The sequence below is a fragment of the Phaethon aethereus genome (genome assembly GCF_964289735.1).
Source record: "Phaethon aethereus genome assembly, chromosome: Z".
Taxonomy (NCBI): Eukaryota; Metazoa; Chordata; class Aves; order Phaethontiformes; family Phaethontidae; genus Phaethon; species Phaethon aethereus.
Window position 1 is genome coordinate 1,449,443 of NC_138577.1, and position 21,904 is coordinate 1,471,346.

Genomic DNA, 21,904 nt, shown 5'->3' on the forward strand with positions numbered 1-21,904 from the left:
CTCGTTTCCCAGTCTTTTCAGTCTAACTCTGGCCTAGTTAAACCAACCTAACAATGCCATTTTTCTTCCTCTCAAAATCTGCAGTGGGGGAATCAAATGTGAAAGCAAGATCAATTCTGCTCCAAGACAGTAAATGAGTTTTAGATCAGACTTGTTTCAATTTATGGAGAGAACCCAACTATGCTGGCTTAAATGCATTCCTCCTCCAACTATGACATTATATTACAGTGCTATAGAAAGAGTAAGCGATCATTATTTTAATCCCAAATTTGTTTATAATCTAGCAGGAAGGAGAAAGCCAATATGACTCGGGTCATAACTGTGCATTAAACTTTGTATTGTCATTCCTGTTAATTGCATAATTCCATTAAACCACGCTATTTATTTTAATCTAAATTATATAATGTTTTCTAAATAAAGCTATTTCCATTAAAATGATCATTATTTCATAGGAAGTAGCTGTTTTACCCATCATAGCGCTGACCAAACCATACGTTCATCTTAGAATTTTTCTCCTGTTACACATAATTATAATTCTTAAGCACTTTGGACAACCTGTGACCTATGTAACAGTGGAAGATGCACAATATCAATGAACTAAGTCAAGTCAACACAACAACTTGTAGGAGTCAGGGATCGCGACTTAACCTTCTCCACAGCACCGGTGTCTGGTACATAAACACACCCACACCAACAACCATCCGTATTTTATTCTCAACCACTGCACAGCCATGTAAGCAACACAAAATCTCAGCGCTATACAGCTATTTTAAGTTGCTCCTTTCTCCCTAGGCTCTGTCACCCCAAAGGTGCCCATCCCCTCAGTTTTGGTAACACACCTATAGCTGGGTCTGTGTCACAGCTGATGTCATTGTCATTAGGCTCTTTACAGGGCGCCCCAGTAATTGATTCAACCAGATTTATCTTTGAAGAAAGTAAAACCTGAGTGACCAAGCATTACTGGAGCAAGGGGTTATGTTTGCTTGTACTTGAGTAGTTTGAAGATGAAATCAAAGCTCTCCAAAGGCCAGGACGCAGGGCAAAAATACACATTTTGAATTACAACCCGTTCAAGCCATAGCTTGAAACAAAGCCTCTGGCAATAGCATCTCTTATGCTAAACTGGTAACTACAGCAACAGAAAGATAACCACGCAAGCAGCGATTAGTTTTCCAACACGTAGATCTCTGAACCAGCTTACGACGGTGTCAGCCCCGTGCCGGCGCTGATGGATTGCTTCCCTGGCAGCGGCTAGCCACGTCAAGACAGTTTGAAATTGTCCTCCTCGACAACATGCCATGATCTTTATGCTGCAGGGGACACAAGGACTGGCTGAAGGACTGACTGAAGGAGTTAGATCTCTTCTCCCTGGAGAAGAGAAGGCTCAGGGGGACCTCATCACAGTATTCCAGTACTTAAAGGGCAGCTACAAAGCGGATGAAGGGTCTCTCTTCACAAGGAGCCACACGGAGAAGACAAGGGGCAACAGGTACAAGTTGCACTATGAGAGGTTTCATCTCGACTGTATCGGGTTTGCGTGGCAAGGTTTTGGCAGTGGAGGGGGCTGCAGGGGCAGCTTCTGTGAGAAGCTGCCAGAAGCTTCCCCCGAGTCCGATAAAGTCAGTGCCAGCCGGCTCCAAGATGGACCCGCTGGTGGCCAAGGCCAAGGCCATCAGCGACAGTGGGAGCGCCTCTGAGATAACAGTTAAGAAGGGGGGAAAAAAACTGTCACACAGCATTTACAGCTGGAGAGAGGAGTGAGAATACGTGAAAACAACCCTGCAGGCACCAAGGTCAGTGCAGAAGGAAGGAGGAGGTGCTCCAGGCGCCGGAGCAGAGGTTCCCCGGCAGCCCGTGGGGAAGCCCACAGGGAGGCCGGCTGTGCCCCTGCAGCCATGGAGCTCCACGGGGGAGCAGATCTCCACTTGCACCCGGGGAGGGCCCCACGCCGGAGCAGGGGGATGCCTGAAGGAGGCCGTGACCCCGAAGGAAGCCCACGCTGGGGCAGGCTTCTGGCAGGACCCGTGGAGAGAGGAGCCCCGGCTGGAGCAGGTTTGCTGGTGGAACTTCTGACTCCATGGGGGATCCAGGCTGGAGCAGCCTGTTCCTGAAGGACGGCACCCATGGGGGGACCCGGGCTGGAGCAGCTCGTGAAGAACTGCAGCCCGTGGGAAGGACTCATGTTGGAGAAGTCCATGGAGGACTGTCTCCCATGGCAGGGACCCCAGGCTGGAGCAGGGCAGAGGGTGAGGAGTCCTCCCCTGAGGAGGAAGGAGCAGCAGAGACAACATGATGAACTGACCACAATCCCCATTCCCCGTCCTCCTGCGCCGTGCAGGGGAGGAGAGCGAGAAATCAGGAGTGAAGTTGTGCCCGGGAAGAAGGGAGGGGTGGGGGGAAGGGGTTTTAAAATTTAGTTTTATTTCTCATTCCCCTACTCTGATTTGATTGGCAATAAATTAAACTAATGTCCCCAGGTTGAGTCTGTTTTGCCCATGACAGTAATTGCTGACTGATCTCCCTGTCCTTATCTCCACCCACAAGGTTCTCCTTAAGTTTTCTGTCCCCTGTCCAGCTGAGGAGGGGAGTGATAGAGCAGCTTTGGTGGGCACCTGGCCTCCAGCCAAGGTCAACCCACCACACCAACATAAAGAATTTTTTTACAGTGAGAACAATCAATCACTGCAACAACCTCCTCAAGGATGTGGTAGAGTCCCCATGGCTGGAGGCTTTCATTCAAGATGCAATTGGACATGGTGATAGGTAATCTCGTCCAGGATCCTTTTCACATGAAAGATTGGACCAGATGATCTTTCGAGGTCCCTTCCAACCTGAGATGTTGTATGATTCTATAATTTTTACTGCTCTTCTCAATAGCAATTTATTCCAACCAGCTGTGGACCATCAGCTCAGAGACAAGCCCCAATATGATACTTAGGTCATACACATTTGAGTTGATTATGTGCTCCTATGCTATGATCTTTCATAAATTTAAAATGAATGCAATTGCTTATAAAACATAAAATTAAAGAAATTCAAAGTTAACAAGGGATATACATATTTAAACAAGATTTTTTTTTACAGTAAGTGCACAATGATGCAGCTCTGTTGCCTATAAGGAAAGAACACATATATATTGAAAAGTTGGAAAATAATATTGATAACATATATGAAGAATAAAATACTTCAAAATTTATGGTCACACATATGCACTCACATACATGTGAAGACAGGAGGTGCCATTTTGCATTGGATAAAAGACTGCTCACCCAATCTGACCACCGTGAGCCACTGGTATAGCAGTTATTAGAAGTTCCTGCTGTGGACAAGTAGATAGGGGAACTGCCCCAAAACCCACAGGATCCCGCTCCCACTCCCTGTCAGCAGGCTGGCCTGCATTAAGGGTTATACCCTCGAACACACCCTATATTTACGAGTTTTCACGACTCCTTGCTATTCCATAAATGCTTACCCCTGCTTACATCTTCAAGCAATGAGTTCCCCAGGCCTGCACAAGGTGCTTGGTGCTAGAGCAGCAGAGAGTGCCTGGGGGAAGAGATAGAGAAGCAGGAGGGGAGCCCCGGCAGCACCCCTAAGTGACTCTGCTCCTAATGGCAGCAGGAGCGTAGCTTGAGATCAGAGCACTCCTGCCTGACTGCTGTTTTGACACTCTGCTGGTACTTCTCTGAAGAACAAGGGCAAGAAAAAGACAACTATGATTTTCACATGGTTCTTACTCAGCAAATCTCACCTTCTTCCCAAGAAGGGCAAGAGAGCCCAGCAAAGACTATTAATTAAAAATAAGTCAAGAGAAACTCCAAAACAGTTAAGAGAAATAATTTCCAACAATTATAATACTAAGCATTAATCAACCCATTCATTGAAAATCCAAATGCCTGCTAGTTGTCTCAAAAGCTGACTATTTTTGTCTATTTCCTACCACATTTCTCCTTCCTAAAATAAGTATAGTATCTCACAGGTTTTTCTCAGGTTTGCAATTCTTACCACATATATCTCTAAGACAGTACAACTCCAACTCCTCTCCTATCCTTTTAAAGTAAGGATGCTTGGCTTGGCATCTGCATCCTAATGAGGAAATAATGTTAATTTGTATGATGAAATAAATTAATTTCTGAGTTTCTCTTCATCTCACTCACTACAAAGGCAAGCACAGGCTGTTTTATTGACTTGTCACAGCTTATGAAGTAGCAGATCATAAAAAAAGTTATTCTGAAGTGTGCTTTTTAAACATATAAACTATTGATTGGCAATGTTTGGGCACTATTTTCTTAGATACAGACACTAAACAGCAAAAAGCATACATAGCTTTGTTTTCCCATTTGACATACGAAGAATACATATTTTAAGCTGTTAACGTTGCACGTAGATAATATAACTGAATCGTCAAAGCACACCATTGTTTGCTGGTTAAGCCCTCTGTAATATTTACATACAACTCACTTGCCGTGTCAAACACTATCTCTAAATGTAACCTTCATTTAAGAGCAGATATCAGCCATACAGAATACAGCAAAATAAAACTACAACACTACAATTTTTTTTGAGAGTTCTTTTGGGGAAAGAATTCCTCTTTTCCCTTTAGAACAGCTATCCCAGCTGGAACACGCATGACCAATATGGAATGATAATCTAGACTTTGTACATGATCTGTCTTACTAAAGACTGTTACTGCTTGTTGTGCCATCAATGGCACTCAGCACATTTCATCAGCCTCCCAACCGGTTGGCTATTTGTGCAAAATGGAAATTGTAATCAGATTCCAATAGAGAGGACCTTTCACCACCCACCTCAGGAAGGAAAGAATGAATCGCAGATAATATGCCCGATCACAATGCCCTGCGGCCAGAAAACATCTATTGCAATTATGAACCACAGCTGCAAAATATAAAAATTATCTAGCACAGCAAACAGGTAAGCATCCCTGCTTTCGGTTCTCTTTGTTACCCGCTGCTGGAGCTGAAGCTACACCTTCCTTCAGATATGAGTAGTACTGGCAGCATCAGTTCTGCTTCTCTGACAATAAACTTAATAAAAAATAAGCAAAACAGCTGTATAAACAAAAAAGAATATATATTTTTCTGAATTTCCCATCTAAATGCAAAAATCGATGTTACAGGAACTGCTTTTAAATATTCAGCTACTCATAGGCAAGGAGACTTGATAAAGGTGCTCCCTTTGGGAGGCAGGGAGGAGAGGCGAGCCAGCTAACGGAGCGGGTACCAGCTGCTATTGCCTTGGGGTGGCACACTGAGCAACCCCAGCAGATCTGCTCCACGCTGAGAAATGCGTGCCACTGGGCCATGATCTTTACACACGTGCTGTTTGCTAAGGAGTCCCAAAGCATATACACTTGCAAAACCATGGATATAAAAAACATTCAAATTAATCACATGTCCTGATTTTGCTGGGATAGAATCATGAAATCAGTTCCTGTTCAGGAAAGCTGCATTTGCAGGAAGACCGCAGCACCTGTTACTGTGAGAACAAGGCTGATAAGACACTCTGGGTTAGTTCGTGGCCAGCCGTGGTATGCGGGTTTCCGAAGGGATCAAGGCCTCCGGCAGTCTCCAGACAGCCAGCTGCTAAAGCTGGGAGGAAGTGAGGCCAAGGCGGCTGAGCCGGGCTGGCCAACACAAGTGTCCCATACCATAAATGTCGTGCTCGCCAGCAGCTGGGGAGTCTGCCGGGAGCGGCTCTCTCTCCGTGGCCTCCATCCCTGGAGGGTCTCGCCCGCTGCTCTGCTCCCGAGGCCGGCTCTCCCCGCACGGGAGCTGTGCCGCTCGCAGGGTTTGCCGGCCGGCGTTCGCTGCTGGGAGTGCCCAGCTCGCCACCACTGTCTGGGCTGAGTATAACTCTGGGTACCTTATATTGCTTTAGTATTGATATTCGCTTTATTGTTTGATTAAATCTGCTTCTATTTCAACCCACAAGTTTTCTTTTTTCCCCCAATTTCCCATTCTCGACTGAGAGGGGGTTCTCCTGCTTAGCGTTTAGCCCGGAGGTGGGCTAAACCAAGCCCCCACAGTACATCCCGCTAGCCTGACAGTACATTTACTTGGGCAGGTGTTCTCCTCTTGAACTACAGCCGCTTCCTGCACATACATTTCCCTGAGGACATTAAAACATATGGCTGTAAGGCTGAAGTCATAAGAGCTTAAATCAGGAATTACACACCTCACAAATGCTGCGAGGTTTGCAGCAATGTTACGTATCTCACCCTGTCTCGAGTAAGGGCTGTGAAGAGCAATGGGAATGGCACCATCGGGGGACCAGACCTAACCCCAAAGGGCTGATCCTCCAGGTCCCCTTGCAACACAAGGCGCTCTGTCCTGCAAAGCACACTTGGGAGTATTAAGGGCTGACGTGAGATGTCCCAGAACCCCTTCCCTGCTCCTGTCACATCAGAAGGGAGCTCTCCTGTCTGGACCAAAAAGAGAGAATCCAACTTTAACTACCTCTCACCATAAACCATCATAAATTCAGATTGCCAAAAGCCACCAGGGCTGTGCTCTCCGTACCTTTCCGTCAGACATCAACATGATCCAGCCACCCATTTCACAAGAACTGCAGAAAACTAAAATTTTGGTGGCATCAGCAGTGTTTTCAAAGGGTATTAAGGGATGGCATGCTCAGACCAGCGGCAAAATCATACACATTTTGGGGTTTTTTTGAAGTTACTAGTGTGTATATCTCCTGTCATACTCTTTGTTCAAATATTTGAGTTACCCTCACATACTTCTACAAGAAAAACTCCCGTTCCTTATCTGTAAAATGGGAGTAATTTTGTCCCTTTAAGTTTTAAAAAACCCCACTCATATTTAACACATCTGTAGAGCAGGTTTCAATATTTGATACTACACCAAACCTTTCAGCTTAGAACAGCTTCCCCTGAGACCAGCTGCACCTGCAAACACTCAGCTGGTGGCAAAGCGGACCCGAGTCCAGCCGAGGAAAGAGCGCGGGAGACAGGGATCAACCCGCAGAGCTCGACACGGGGCCCGCGGGGCAGCCCAGGCCCCAGCACCGAGCGGGCACGTGCTTCGTGCTCCAGGTACGGCAGGACACGCAAGACTCCCGGCGCGCTCTCCCGCACACAAGGCAGGCCTCGCTGCACCGTCTCGCCCCGGGGACGGGCCCCCGCTGTGCGCTTAGTGGAGTGAACATGGGGATTGCCGTGAAGCTGCAGCCTGTGACAAGGCGCAACCCACGGCAAAGCGGAGCTGAAGGCTGCGCTTTAAGTGCTTAAATTTAAAACCGTGATGTCCTTCAAAGGAGCTTGTGCCTCCTCTCCTGGTGCCGTCATCGCGCACGTGGGCAGAGCAGCTCGCACGGCCCCGCGCAGGCTCAGCTCTCCCTCAGGCACCTTCCCGAGGCGTCTTCCTTGGGTTTAGCCTCTCCCTGCCCCAGCTAACGAAGCTTTGCTCTGTCTGCTGGCACCCAGCGGCATGCTGTGTCCCACAGCGCTGCCGCCCAACAAGCAGCCTGAAAAAAGCAGGTTGTTTTGGCTTCTTTTGCATTAGATGAAAGCATGAGTGTTCTCTGGTGGCAGTGCCCGCATCTTGCCAGTATTGCCAACTAGAGACTTCTCGGCAGGTCTGACGCTCTCCTGGGGAACGACCCGGGGCTGGTCCGAGCAGCCTGCAAGACTCTGAAAAGCTGAAGTTGGAGGAAAAGATACCGTACTTTGACTTTTTACTACCCCCAAACAGGGTATCAGTCACAAAGCTGAGCCTTCACTTACGGAGGTGTATGGACTGGTGGAAAACACAACGGGTGGTGGTGGTGTGACTCATTTGGTGCTCAGCTTCCCTCATAGTCCAAGCACAAAGAGATTTTTAGTTCGTTGATACAACCTATTACAATAGCCAGAATATTAAACATGCAAAAAGAAAACCTCTGATTAAAAATACGTAATTCAAATCACTCCTCTCCTGTAGGACTGGGGGAAAGAGGTGAATATAATTTTTAAGATTTGATTTTGATGCTAAAGCAAAAAAACAGATCTAAATTAGGGCATAATATCTGCCACAAAGATTGACCGCTTTCTGCCATACAGATTGATTATTTTTTCTAAATATTATCTCTAAGGCTAAGATATAGATTTTCATAAACCACCATTTCTCCATATTTTTTTTTTTCCCTTCAGGGACAAAATTCTGCTCGAGACACTGATCTAATCACACCAACTCAGGGAAAAAAGCACTCTTTAGACTTAATAGTACATGGAATTTCACAGTATGCTGACTGCAACGTACAGATCCAAATAAGGAAAATAATGTCATGAAACAGGGGATCCACGCAAACCCGAGTAGCTTTCTGCATAGCTGATATAAAAATACAGCCAACAGCATGGCATGCTGGCAGGCTCACTGTAAACAATAAAATCAGTTATTTCCTTTAATCCCGCAGTTGTGGTTTTGTTTAAATTAAGTTCCTGAGCCAGTTTGCCTAATTTGCTCTGAAAGGCTGCTGTTCAGGTGCTCAACTGATTTATTGCTTCTGTAAGTGATGATCCCAAGCGCGGGCTCATCTGTACTAATTGCTGCTGCCAGCTCAGCCTATCGGCTCTGCAGGAGGTGCATACAATTAGCGGGGAGCGACCTCCTCCTCACAGGGGTTGTCTCCTCCTCGCCTCGAGTGGCAATTAAATATTTTCACATTACAGAACTAACAGATCTAAAGACATTAGAAAAGGTTTCAAGGTAGTTGATGGAGTGATGGATTCAAGTTTATCTCAGGTTAAATTCTATTTTCAGACAAAATACATTGGAGATACTATACAAAAACCTGTAATGCTGGAAACCCCAATTTAACAAAACATGTAAAATGCCTGACAACACCCCAATAATCTTGTACTCGCTTACTTTTTGTGTGCCTACATACGTGTACAAATGGATTGCAGTCACGGCACATCTTGAAAGGTAAACCTCTCTCTAACATACACACACAAGTTCCAGTAGCAATAGAAATGTCACGAAAATAAATATATTGCTCAGAAAAGGCATTCATAGGCTGCAGTGATGAGACTTTTAGAAGATATTACTGAGCGGTGAAAGCCTGAATATCAGGCAGTAAATAACACAAAACTCCAAAAATCCAAAATTGAGGAAAATAACCAAATGTGCGATATCTCATCCACTTCATACGGCAACGGTCCTTGATCAGAACTAGAGACCTGACCTGTGATCCTCCTCACATGCCGCTCATCCTCTCCCCACCCTCCTCCACCTCCAGCCCCGCTGCCACGCAGCCCAGCTCAGCCCTCCGCATTTGCCAGCGCTGCCCTCATCTCCGCTCTGACAGAGCTCCCTGGGAGAGGGCAGAAAAGGACACGGTGGACACACACTTAACGCAAAAGCTATGTCCTTAACAGCAAATCCCTGCTTTAAGCATAGGTGTCCTAAATTTCCAATGTCACTGAAATTGTATTTGCTTTGAAAAATAAATATTTTCTTCATCCTAACCTAACGATTTACACTGTTTTGGCTGAGGGCTTCCAGAGACGTGGCCGAACAGTGTATCATTTTACAAACATGGCCCCGTAATGGAAAAAGCGTCTTAACACCAGGCAGTACAACCCCACACAACTATGCAGACACATATATTTCTCCTTCTGTCCAGAAACTTCACTTGCTCCTCTCCTGCCTAACAGGCAAGAAGGTCATCTGCTATAAATTTGGGACATAATAATGAAAAAATGAAAAATGGTTTCATGAGTCTGCTTTAGGAACATAACCGCTGGCTTACTTAATCCAGAAACCAGCAACACTCGAGCGACTGCCATGCATTACGCGACGTGGAAACCCTAAAATTTTCTTTGGAATGAGGTATGTACGCGTAGCCTGGAAAACCAATATATACTCAATGCCGTGAACATGCTGTCGCATATGACACTGACTGAGTTAAAGGGCAAAACACTTATCGTTAATAACTATGTTGATGGCAGATGCTTTGAAAAATACACCACATTAACAACAGAATCAAGTATTTTCATATTCAGGACAGAATAGTCATTCAGATTTATCAGCCCATTAACTTCATAAACACAGCATTAGCTGCAGTTTAAGTGTGATGTGGTGCATCTGTAATGAGAAATTCTTTGGGTGGCATTTTATAATTAAATATCCCATGAACTATTTGTAAGGTCAACAGAGATTAATGCAGGATGTCAGGTCAGGTCACTGAGTGGATTTCTAGAGAATTCTACCTTCTCAAAATCACAATCATTACTTAAATACAGTAGATCACAACATTCACAATTCGTACAGCAAAAATTCCGTATGCATTAATACCGTAAATGAAGAAGTAATCCATCTTGATAACTTATTTTGAAACAGAAAATACTGCGGCTTTAGGCTACGTGCAATTTCTCTCATTACTTTGGACAACTCGCGGCATACAGTTTCAGCATACGACCATAGAATATGGCGATTAAAGGTATCACACCTTAGACTGAAGGGGAGGAGAGGCATCATCAGAAACGGTTTCTGCAAACGCTGTCGCACAGGCGGGCAGAAGGCCCCGGCAGCGCACGGGGGCAGCACGCCGCGCTCATCCCAGGAGCGCTTCCAGGGCGGCCGCCCTGCACCAGGCTTCGGTCAGCATGTACTGCGCGCTGCAGCACCCGCGAGCCAAACAGCCAACTTCAAACGGGGGAAAACCGGTGATTTCCTCATCTAAGTGTTGCTGGTTCGCACCATCGCTTACATCCTACAGCCAGCTTTCACAAGACCGGACTACACCTTATCAACTCATCTGTTCTGAAAGGCCAAAAATATTTTCTGTGTCGCTGGAAGACAAAGAAATAACTGTATGCTTTTACTATCCTTTCTGAAAGCCATCAGAGGACATATATCAAAAAGAAAAAACATTAAGTCTGAGCGCATACTAGGACTTTTGCTTTTTCTTGTTCAAAGAACTGAATCCCTGAACAACTGTCCAGTTTTCAAAGTTATTCCTTCTGCAGTATTACATATGTGGAGTAAAGATGAGAATAGCCTTTTAGCAAGCATGATCATATAAAGAAAAAACATCCCAAGAACAGCATTTCCTGGCACGCGGTATTTCCATTTTCAGCGAGTCTTCGCCTATCCTTGCCCCGCTTTGGGAGCACCTCGCTGTGGTACAAGCCCTGCACAGCTGTGCTGGGAACCAGGCTCCCACAGGACCACAGCAGACCCCCAACAGCAAACGTCTGTCTGAGGCATCACGCCGACACCCTTCTACTTCATGGCTATCAGAAGAACCCACTCTAAGTGAGATGTGTCACAGATGGGTGTGGTGGACACGCCTCAAAACAAAGCTGCTCCCAGTACCATACCTGCTGTCAGAGGTACTGGCATATCATGCTCTACTTGAGCACAACATCTGAGAAAATAGCATCCTCCCACCTCTGTGGAAATGTGAGTTGGTACTGTGGGTTCAGGGCACGTCACAACAGCAAGACAGCAATGCTGACTTACATCAAATTCTTATAATTAGCAAAGTATATAAAATGTGATGAAGAAGATCAAGTTTACTGCCAATGCCATCATCAAAAGTATAACTCATTATCTCTGGTACTTTTTTCCTCCAACTAGGAGGAAAAAACTGATCTTCATCTGGCTCTTCATCCATTTCAGATATTACTTTACGGCCTCGATCTAAGTTTTCAGCATTTAATATGTCAAGCTTCATCTACATGAAAGACTGTATTTCAACCTATCAGTCAGCCAGACAGCTGTGCAGTGTTGGTGAGATTATGATTAATAGGAGTTCAAAGCTGGAGTTTATAACACTGTTAAGCCTAATGTAACAAAAATAACATGCAAATAAAGACACACACTGGAGGAAAGAACTTGTGAGTATCAAAGACAGGTCCAAGTGTCTCAGCCATGCCTCCGACAAAGTGACAGCATCAACTAGGGGCTCACATCAGATCTATACAACTGTGAGAATGGGAAAGATACGGCACTGTTGATTGAAACGATTGGACTTCTTTTCCATGGTAGATTAGGCAATGTTAGGTTCAATAGCGTTTTGGAATTGAAGCATAAATGAAGTTGACTTCGCTTGTGGAGCGTGCCACTGTAAGACTGAAGAAGAGAAAGATGATCTCTGCATCACCAACAGCTTCCAAACAATGTGGAGAGCACTCTGCACTGCTTGAGAGTCTAAGATGTAAGCATCCTCTTATTTTAGGAAACTCTGAAAGACAAACAAAGCATATTTTGACCCTGTGCCCAAATATCAGTCTGGAAGGGTAAGAAGTCTTACTCAGCCTTGCATTGTAACAGAGATGCAAGGAAGAACCTGTTGTGCCACCTGAAGACAGACAATCCCTTGTGCTGGCTCATCCAGGGACACGAGAAAGCCTTCTCCATCCTTTCATCTCCTGATATCATTTCAAGAGGGAAATAGCTTAGAAACTTAAACTGGGCAATAATGCAGAACACAGTAGGAAACAAAGAAAGAAACAACATAGCCCCCAACAACCCCAGTTAAAAAGAAATTAAAAATACATGTATTTAAAGCAGAGTTCCCTATATGTGCAATAAAAGAAGAGGAAGGAGAGAACTGCCAGACTTTTTATTTCGGTTTGCAAAGGGCTGACAGAATAGTCCTGTTTAGGAAAGCAGTGGATCTACAAATGAGTTCTATGAAGATGTCAGCTGAAAAAAATGACAGATCTTTCCCTAGGTTTCTCAGAGATATGACTTGGTTTGTGACGCGCTGCACAGCCTACCCTACATTTCCACGCTGTCACAACCAGGACTGCACATTTTTCAGACGCGAGCACTGTGTGTGCGCTCAGTCAACCAGCCTTTCCCTTGCCTTTCAAAAAATCAGTGGAAGCAGCGCCACGCTTCATGGAAAATGAATTTCAGCCACCTACTGCGTGGAAGATGGAGGTTGTGCCTACACCAGTGACTTAAGCAGTGCTCCACAAGGTTCTTGAGCTTCTCAACACAATCTTTACAATTTAGTTGAAATGGCTGCTAGCTCAGTGCTGTTGCGTGCCAGCCAACAGCCTCCCGGACAACCCCCAGGCATGGCTCAGGGCTGTGTGGGCAATCGCCCATTCCCTGTGGGCAGGCTGCACATCCCCTCCTTTTCTGAAAGCTAAGGGAATTTATCAGCATGGTTGCAAACCATATCATGCCAACAGACTTCAACAGAAGGGAATGGTCTATAGTATGTTTAATCTATTAGTATATAATAAAGCTGTCTTTATCTATTATTGTTATAGTATTACATTACCATGTAACTAAAAAAGCAGCACTTTCCCTGCACTTTGTTACAACAAAAATATAAAATTTATCATCATTACAAAACTCATTATCTGCATATTTTATAGGAAAATGAGGTGGAGTAAAAAATGACTAGAAAAAAACACAACAGAATTGAGATTTGCACCTTTTCTGACCAGAAGTCTTCATAGCCTGATACAGACACGGGGAGTGAGCCTGCTCTCCAGTACAAGCAAGCAGAAACGTAAGAAATGAAACCAATACAAAGCATGTCCTCAGTCATGCTGCGGCAGACAAGGCCTTTAAGACTTTTTGTGCTAAAGGGACAGAATACTGCACCGTGAGACAATCAGCGCTCCTCCCAGTCATTTTCAGGTTTGATGCACTGAACAGTGCACTTTGGATGGAAGCGTGTACAGCTCATGTAACCGGGGCTCCAGATGGAAGGACAGTCCACCTCTTTTATCATTACTACCAGTTCTCCCCTGTAATAGCTTGGAGCTGAGACAATACGCTGGTTTTCAATTACTTGGGTTTTTTCACTCTTCCTTCAAAGGCACTTGGGCATCAGGTGAAGGCTGAACTAGTGCAGGAGGAGAAATCCACTGCTGAGGAATTATTTTATAGCTAACCAGATTGCAGATAGTTTTTCAGGCAATATTGGCAATGAGTCTGTAGTGCTTCCGAGAGATCCTACAGAGATGACAAAGGAGACTTTTCCCAGACTCCACATAAAACAAACAAATACTAGCATGCTCAGTTACCAGGCCAAAACAGTTGTATGAAGCAGGGTGCTGTAGTTGCGTTTGCTTCTATTAGATTTTGCAACATTAACATCAAACAGTCAATACATAGATAAGCAACCATCTTGGATAAGATCACGTTTACTGTTCATACTAAGGATAATTACATCAATACTGCAGAAGCAATTTTGATATAGGATCAGAATTAACACTTGATATAGCACATCTTGAATTCCACCATTTTCTGCTAAATTCACCTGTCTCTGATTTTTACATGAGACATCTTGCATGCTTCCCCCTCACCTCATCGCCAAGTATGTTTTTCTATAGCCTACTGATCCACGTCCCAAAACGTATGAGTGTCAAGTATGCAAACTTGCCAGTGCTCAGTCACAGGGGGAAAAGCTCCACTAAGAGCAAGACCTACACCAATTGCTGAAAACAAAGATTAGTCAATGGCAGAGGCAGGACTAGCGCTGATGGTCTCCTCCCTCTCCCTCTACTAACGCAAGGAGTGTTTTCAGGATAAAAAGAAGAAAGAACTACATAACTGCAGTCTTAAATGCAAGTGGTTTGGTTTGACTGGGAGGAGAATAAAGGATGCCAGGATTTCAGCAGAAGAGCTGGCCGACACCAGAGAACACTGCACTGGTTCTCCCCCGCGGTCGGTGCCTCCCTCCCAGAAGCACCACTGTCACCCCACATCCAGTCACCAGCCCACCGCTCTGTCAGCGCTGATTTCTTGGCAACCTCTTCCTGTGGTGTTGCTTGTTGCACATTCAAAATGTCTAAACTTTATTTTTTCCAATGAAAGGATATTTTAAATGAATCGGTTTGTACTGAAATGTAAATAAGACCCCTTCCTCCCTACCCCTTTGCCCCCAACACCACAGCCAGGGAAAACTGTACTCGGGATACTCACACGTATGTCTTGCCAAGGAATAATTTGATCCACCGCTAGTCAAACCAAATCCCTCAGGAATTTGACTGGAACTACGTGGCCGAGTGAGAAGTTTTGGAGGTTCAATTTCAGCTCCAAATTCTGCCCCGATCACGCCCAGCAGGACGATGGCCGTGGCTTGCTTCCGTCTCTCTTCATAGGACGTAGATATTTTTTTCATTTGTGGGAGACCAGACAGACAACCTAAAATGAAAAGCAAGAAATATGAGAAAAAACAGAAGCAGGGTTTCTTTAATACTCCAAACAACATTGTGTTTCCCAGGGAAAATAAAAGAGGTTTCTGTTTAACTTAAATCATGTCTTCTGGACTGTTACTGCCCTTACCAGGATTTTCAGCTGGTAGAGATGATTCCATTTTACTTCTCAAAACCTACAATGCACGATAAAAGTCTAAATATCAGCTACTGCAAGCTTTGTCTTCAACGAAACCCACCCTTCAAAAAACTGTGAAGATATCACAGGGAAAACAGAGCCACCAGAAAACTGCCTACTTGCATAGTTTTATTTGTTCAGTTGATAAAAGATCCATGGAATTCTGTGCTTGTCTAGCTTTTGTGAAAGGTGATTTTTGGTCTCCTTTTTGTTAATTTTAAATTTGTGTAACAAGTTGTAATTTTTTTTTTTATTAAAAGATGGATTTTTAGGATAACTTATTTGTATTATATAAAAGCATCTTTTTGTTTTAGGATCCATCATCACATTCAGATTCTTACTAAATTTTAGCCTAAGAATATATGCCATTAAACCAAACCAGTATTTTTGTACACTAAAATGTGGCATATGGTATTTTAACAAACATTCTTCAAAAGAGTGAAAAAACTCACTCTATTATGAATTTTAAATAAAACTGAAATCTACATCATTAGTCTAGCATAGCACATTAATTTTTTTTTTTTTTTTTTGAGTAAAAAACCAAAATCTAAGAAGAAATTGACTGGAAAGAACTCTAACAAGTACAGTTCACTTTTATCTATAATACTCATTCACAGCATACTAGGAAATGCCCTACCATATATTCTACAAAAATAATGAAGTCTTAATCCTTCTTACAGCACTCCGCTGTTAAACCTTTGCCGAGAAGTCGGAAGGCACCACCTGGCACTAGAATGAGACTTAATCAGGCTCGTGGATTAACGAAGGGTGAATTAGCGAGTCACACTGTACGTCTTTCTCTGGTAACGACATTCACACGGCTCGATGGGAAGCTAAATGTTACCTACAAGAAAGCTAACCAAATTTTGAAACCTGTGTTAGAAGACCATCCTTGTTCAGGCAACCACTCTGCAGCTGTGACAGCAACATGCCAGCCAAAAGGGAGAGAAAAACAACAGAAAGCTTAACAATAGTAGGGGAGGGGGGAAAAAAAAAAAAAATCAATAGCAACTGCCTTCAAAGGTAGAAGGATGAAAATGGGCTGTAACAGACAAAGCAAAAAATGTGAGAGTTTTAACTGTTTAGCAATTGCTTGTCCCACTCCCGCCACCTGCAGACACCGGGTTCCCATTAACATTTGCATGCAGTCCGCTTGCACGCTGCCCCGGACCGCAGCCGCTCTTCCCCGGCGCCTGGGGAGCACGAGAGCCGCGAGCGGGTGCACGGCAGCCCCTGCGCGGCCGTGGCCCGGCACACCCCGTTTCCTGGGGTGCCCCCGCCGTAGGGCATGGCTGCCAGCCGGCCGGTGACGGATGGCGGCTCCCTCCCGGCTCCCTGCGGCCGCCTCTAGCCCAGGTGCTCAGACAGAGCCCGGTGTGACATCTTAGATCAAGATGAATTGGCACAAACTCCTGATCCAAGATTGTTTTATACCATTTAATTTAGTTTCTTCCCCTGCTTGGATGAGCACAGCTCTGGTTATGGATTTCTATTCTAATGTGCTGCAGCAGGCGCGGGGAGCAGGCAGCGGAGCAGATGCTGGAGCAGGGGACCGCAGGATGCTGATCAATAGGCGAGGCGCTGACCCCAGCCGCGCCGCCCGCGCCGGCCACGGCTCCCAGGCGGGGAAGAAAGGAAGAGCGAACACATGTGCTGCTTCCAGTAGGAAATTAAACCACGGGGGCACTCGGTGCTGCGCCCTCCGCCCGCCCGCCTTTCATTTGATTACAGCAGTATGAAGTTAACCCTTCATTAGATCCCGAAGGACGGATTGCAGAGCATCCTTCAGATCACAGGCCTGGCTCAACAGAGCCCTCGCATTTCGGCTTGAAACGGCAAGTAACGAACCAGCGGGCATCCGCAAGCCCCCTCTCAACCCGCGCCTCCGTCTTCCCGTGGGCAGACCGAGCGCTGTCGTCGCACGGCACGCGGCGACACGTTCGTCTGCAGTTAATACAGGGTACAGCAGGGAACCTCCGGGCCTGCAGCGGTGCGGTGCCGCACGCTCGGTGCAGACTTGCAGCCGAGCTAATTCCTACTGTTGATACCGCGACTCCAGCACCAGGATGTCGAGGTAACTGTTAAGCGAACAATAAATTCCAACCAGAACAGGGTGGGAAATATTCTTAAGAGTGTTTCATTAGTTATTTGGTGTTTATCCTGCTCACTGCTGCAGTGTAGGACTTTCTACCACAAAAAAAACCCAAAACCAAGGAGCTAAACCCCCCCCCCAACGCCAAAAACCCCCGAAAACAACAAAATCTCAGCCCTCTTCCCAGCAACACCCCTCCCCAAAAGCTCCAGATGAGTGGGGAAAAAAACAAAGGTTAAATATTTTTGCCTTTTTTTTTGTTTTGTCTTTTAATTACTACTGAAACATACAATTAATTGCAACGATTTCCTAGAAATAACCTGACAGCCATTTGGGAGATTTTAAAATGAAATAATGTCCATAAAACTAGTCCTTTCTACAGTTTCATTTGTCTCATGAAAATTTGGTATTTTCTCACAGTGACATGCCTCCATTTAATCATGCTAAAGGGTGACACAGAGATCCATTTTCTTGACAGGACGGTTGATCACCCTATCACAGTAAGAAAATTAATAACCTCAAATAGCTCTATGTGGAAAACAGAAGCTACACTGGTGAAAGGACAAAAATGTTCTACATTTTAGTTGTAAAAATAACACACTTCCAGATCTACACACCAAAAGAGAAACCTATCGTGTCCATACATTTACCCAGCTGGGTTTTCTTTAGACAAGACGACCACATTAAATATTTCAAAATTAATTCTCAAAAACTGAGATAACATCCACAACTGCTGAGAGGAGACAGCTTTACAGACAGCATGAAGCATATTTGTGAAGTGTTTAAAATACAGGTAAAATATTTCAGAAGTTTAAATTGTTTAAAAGGCTGCGAGATATTGATTACTTCATTTAAAAAGCAGTCAGAGAGTGCAGCCATGAGGTCAGGATAAATTTAACAGTTTGAAGCACTTTACTAAATAACTCAAAAGATCATGTTAATTGGCTTTGCACAGTTCTTGGGTAAAATTAATTTTATCCTAGCTTACAATAAAAGGATTAAAAGACAAATTAAGTTCTCCAGGTTTAACTGGAATAGGAATCAATGGATGTGAATTAAGGCTGAAGGGGGTTTTATGAGAGATGGACTGCTACCAGATACTTTATACCTGCTATTAGGCGCATACCGACGGTGCTCCCGTACTGTATCAGGTATCAAAGCCCCACGGGAAGTAGGTGCCAGACCCAGTCGTTGTCATCAAACGTACCGCCTGAACCTGCGGCGCTGCCGCAGCGGTTTGCGCACAGAGGGGCGGTCTCCGGCAGCCCCAGGCCACCAAAACCGCGCCCCAGCCCGGCTCCATCAAACGGCGATCGGCACGGAGAGCCACCCAGCCACAGCGTGGCGAACGACAGCGCCACGCAATGAACTGTGGGGTTGTAATTACATCCAGTAATTCAAATGTAGGTGTAATCACTGAGATTTAGGCACAGCATTTAACGGGCATAAAATTCTTTAAAGTGAAAGAACCTAGGAAAGATGTTGCGGTAGCCTCTCCGACAGCCGAGAGAGAATCCTCATCTAAGCTCAAACACGGCACAGATGCACAGCGCCAGGTACATCTGCTTTCAGCAGCAGTTAGCCCATTAAAATATTATGTATTTTGAAAATACGTGATACATTTGAAATGAATAAAATAATTTGCTCAACACCACAAATGTACTTTGCATCAAATGTGGTTGAGAACTCAGACCTTGCATCCCAGTCTGGTATTTTAAGGGTACAAAGAAAAGTCATAACCAAGCTCTCGATTTTTGTCACAGCTCGTATTTCCCAGTGCTGAACGAACACAATCAGGAGTCGCTACCTATAGATGAAAACTTGCAAACTGAACTCCATGAAAGCAGCGTCACTCCTCCCTCCTGCCTGCCAGGTCCCTCTTCCTGCATTTCTTTTGTCAAGTTTTCTGTTTATTTATGAAGGGAAGGTTTGTAACTGGGCAGGTTGAGATAAGCATTTCTAGTCTGCCTTCCCTCTCTCTTTCAGGCCTGAAAAAAATATATAGTTACTCAAATTCAGAAAATTCTCACAGCCCTTCCATCAGATGCCAGAGAGGAAGCGAACACACACCAAAACGTAGAGACAGAACTTACCGGTGACAACCACTGAAACTGTTTGCATTTGGAACTGTAGTAGTTTCTCTGTACTGTATGGGATATTATGAAAGAACACACAAGAGCTACGGGAGGGAAATGCAATTTTTCTTACGTTCGTCTTGGCTGTCAATAATGTAAAGTATTTCTTCATGTCAATTGTACTCTTTTCTTACTGTAAATAAATTTACATAATGCTCTGCTTGTGACCTAAACAGGAAATAGCAAAAAACTTCAAGAAAACTATACACTAAACGTGCCCATGAGAGATATTTATCCTTACCTTTAACTGTTCAGGATCCTTAAACCAGTCAGAGCCATGCTATGAGTTTGCCTACATTTATAGTTTTTAAGATTATATACAGAAGAATAATTACAGTAATTTCGGCACCTCCTTAAAGCTTAGAACACCGGAGAGTTCACAACAAATCAGAACTGAAAAACAGTATAGAGACACAGAAAGCGAGCAGGAGGAAAACGCAGAAAGACAGGAAACAATCTAGTTTATCTAGCCTTATGAGAACTGTGGTTACTCATTACTAACCTCACATTATTAAGAGTATTTGATTGCTTGAAAGTGTAGCCATTCCTACACACAGAGCTCCCTCCACTGGCACAGCAGAGAAGGGTCCATCCCTCGTCCGGAGGGAGGGCAGCAGCCCCTGTGCGATGCTCTGACCATCTCACCTGATCGAGCTCCTTACAGCTTACTCTCAATCTCTTACCAAAAAAAAAAAAAAAAAGTAATTAAGTGGCTCCATACAATCTCTTCTCATCTCAGCAGTTTGGCTTAGTTTGGAATAACCTCCTTGTTGTTTTGTTTTGTTTTTTTAAACAAAAATTAAACACCCCCCCCCCCCCAACATAGCAGCAGCAGCAATAAAAACCAAACCAAACCAACACCACACCCGATTTGGACAGCGTGGATTTTGGACGCAGGTCTTTAGCACAGACCACTTGTATGCGAAATACACTCCTGGTAATTCAACTTATATTTTCTTAATTATTATTTATTCCTACTATCAGAGTGTAAACGCAATACACCTAAGAAAATTTGGTCCAACAGAGGAAAGAGAAATCTGTGCCTAAGACTACGTTTTCACTGACCCCTGCCCGCTGCGCACAGCCTTGACTCCGGCGCTGAAGTTCCCGCCTGGAAGTGCCAGCGCCAGCGGGAAGTTCGGGACCTTCTCCTGGCAAGCTCTGCCAGCCCACTTCCAGGACTGAATTCTCACAACGCGTTTCCTTATTTCCTCAGTCACTAGATACACTCAGAACGCTTCTACTGAGACAGTGCTAAATATCACGGAAAAACCTCTTCTGATGAAGTAACAGGTACAGCAAAGTTGTGACAGGACATACACCCGGGGCAGATCTGTCACCGCGTGCTGCTGAGCGTGGGCCAGAGTTAAAACTATCTTTATCAAGGTTTAACTTATGCGCTCATTCTCCTACCACTTACAAGAAAGGGCAAATATATAAAGCTTTTTTCTTCGGAGCAACTTATTTCTATTTTCAGTCTTTTGTTGACCGATAGGGAAAAAATATCTGCAAATAGGGAGAACTGACACATTCCTGAAGTTGTGACCCTCACATCTTATAGACCAAAGCAATTCCATAGTCTTCAATATATTTATGAGATCTACATTGAGTGCAGACTGAAAGCTCATGGATTTTGTGAAACTTTTTTTTTTTCCCCTCCCACATTAAAAAAACAAGTAAAGATTTTCCAACTTGCTTGTCACCATGACAGTCAATACATGGAGGTTGAGCACAACACAGAAATCCAGCAATACAGTGGTTAAAGAGACTATGTGTGATGGCTAACTCTGAAACCTAATGTTTATCTTCTCTGTTTATTAAGCTTTTTTTACCATTTTAATTTCTGCTGTTTTCACAGTACTTCTGTGAAATATGAGAGGGAGAATCAAACAAAAATTTCAAACAGTAGCTTGCTCATTATGACATAACACATTTTGTAGTCAGTCTTTTTACGATTCCTACAATTGAGACAAGAACTACAGAAGACTAAAAACAAACTACACTGCAGCACTACCCATACAGAGTTGAAATGCACGCTGTTTGAATAAAATTTACTCAAGAAGAACAGGCATTTTAGTGTCGTAACAGTAAGTATTTTTAAATTAAATCTCTTGCTGTGTTTTATAAAGATATCTGCTAAAAAACTATTAGACAGGGAAGTGAACCACATAAAAACCTAATACATTTAATGAAAATTTCCTGGACATTTCTATTATTCTCACTATAAGGTATGCATGTTTTAAAGAAAGATATGCATGTGTGATAGTGAAAGAGGACTTGAAAACACCACTTGAAAATAAATTTAGGTAAGGGTGAGCAAAATAACTCCTCTGGAATAAAAACATAAGATG

The 21,904-nt window shown here is 44.2% G+C and overlaps 1 protein-coding gene across 2 annotated transcripts in view; it reads right to left on the reverse strand.

Annotated features, from left to right (window-relative positions):
* Nucleotides 1–21,904, reverse strand: part of WDR7 (WD repeat domain 7) — a gene marked incomplete at its 5' end in the record, with an annotated part of 133,050 nt that overhangs the window by 55,340 nt on the left and 55,806 nt on the right. For both annotated transcript variants that reach the window (XM_082012846.1, XM_082012845.1), the window contains one exon: nucleotides 14,916–15,137. In XM_082012846.1, coding sequence (XP_081868972.1) covers nucleotides 14,916–15,137 — 222 coding nt within the window. The remainder of the gene's footprint in view (nucleotides 1–14,915; nucleotides 15,138–21,904) is intronic.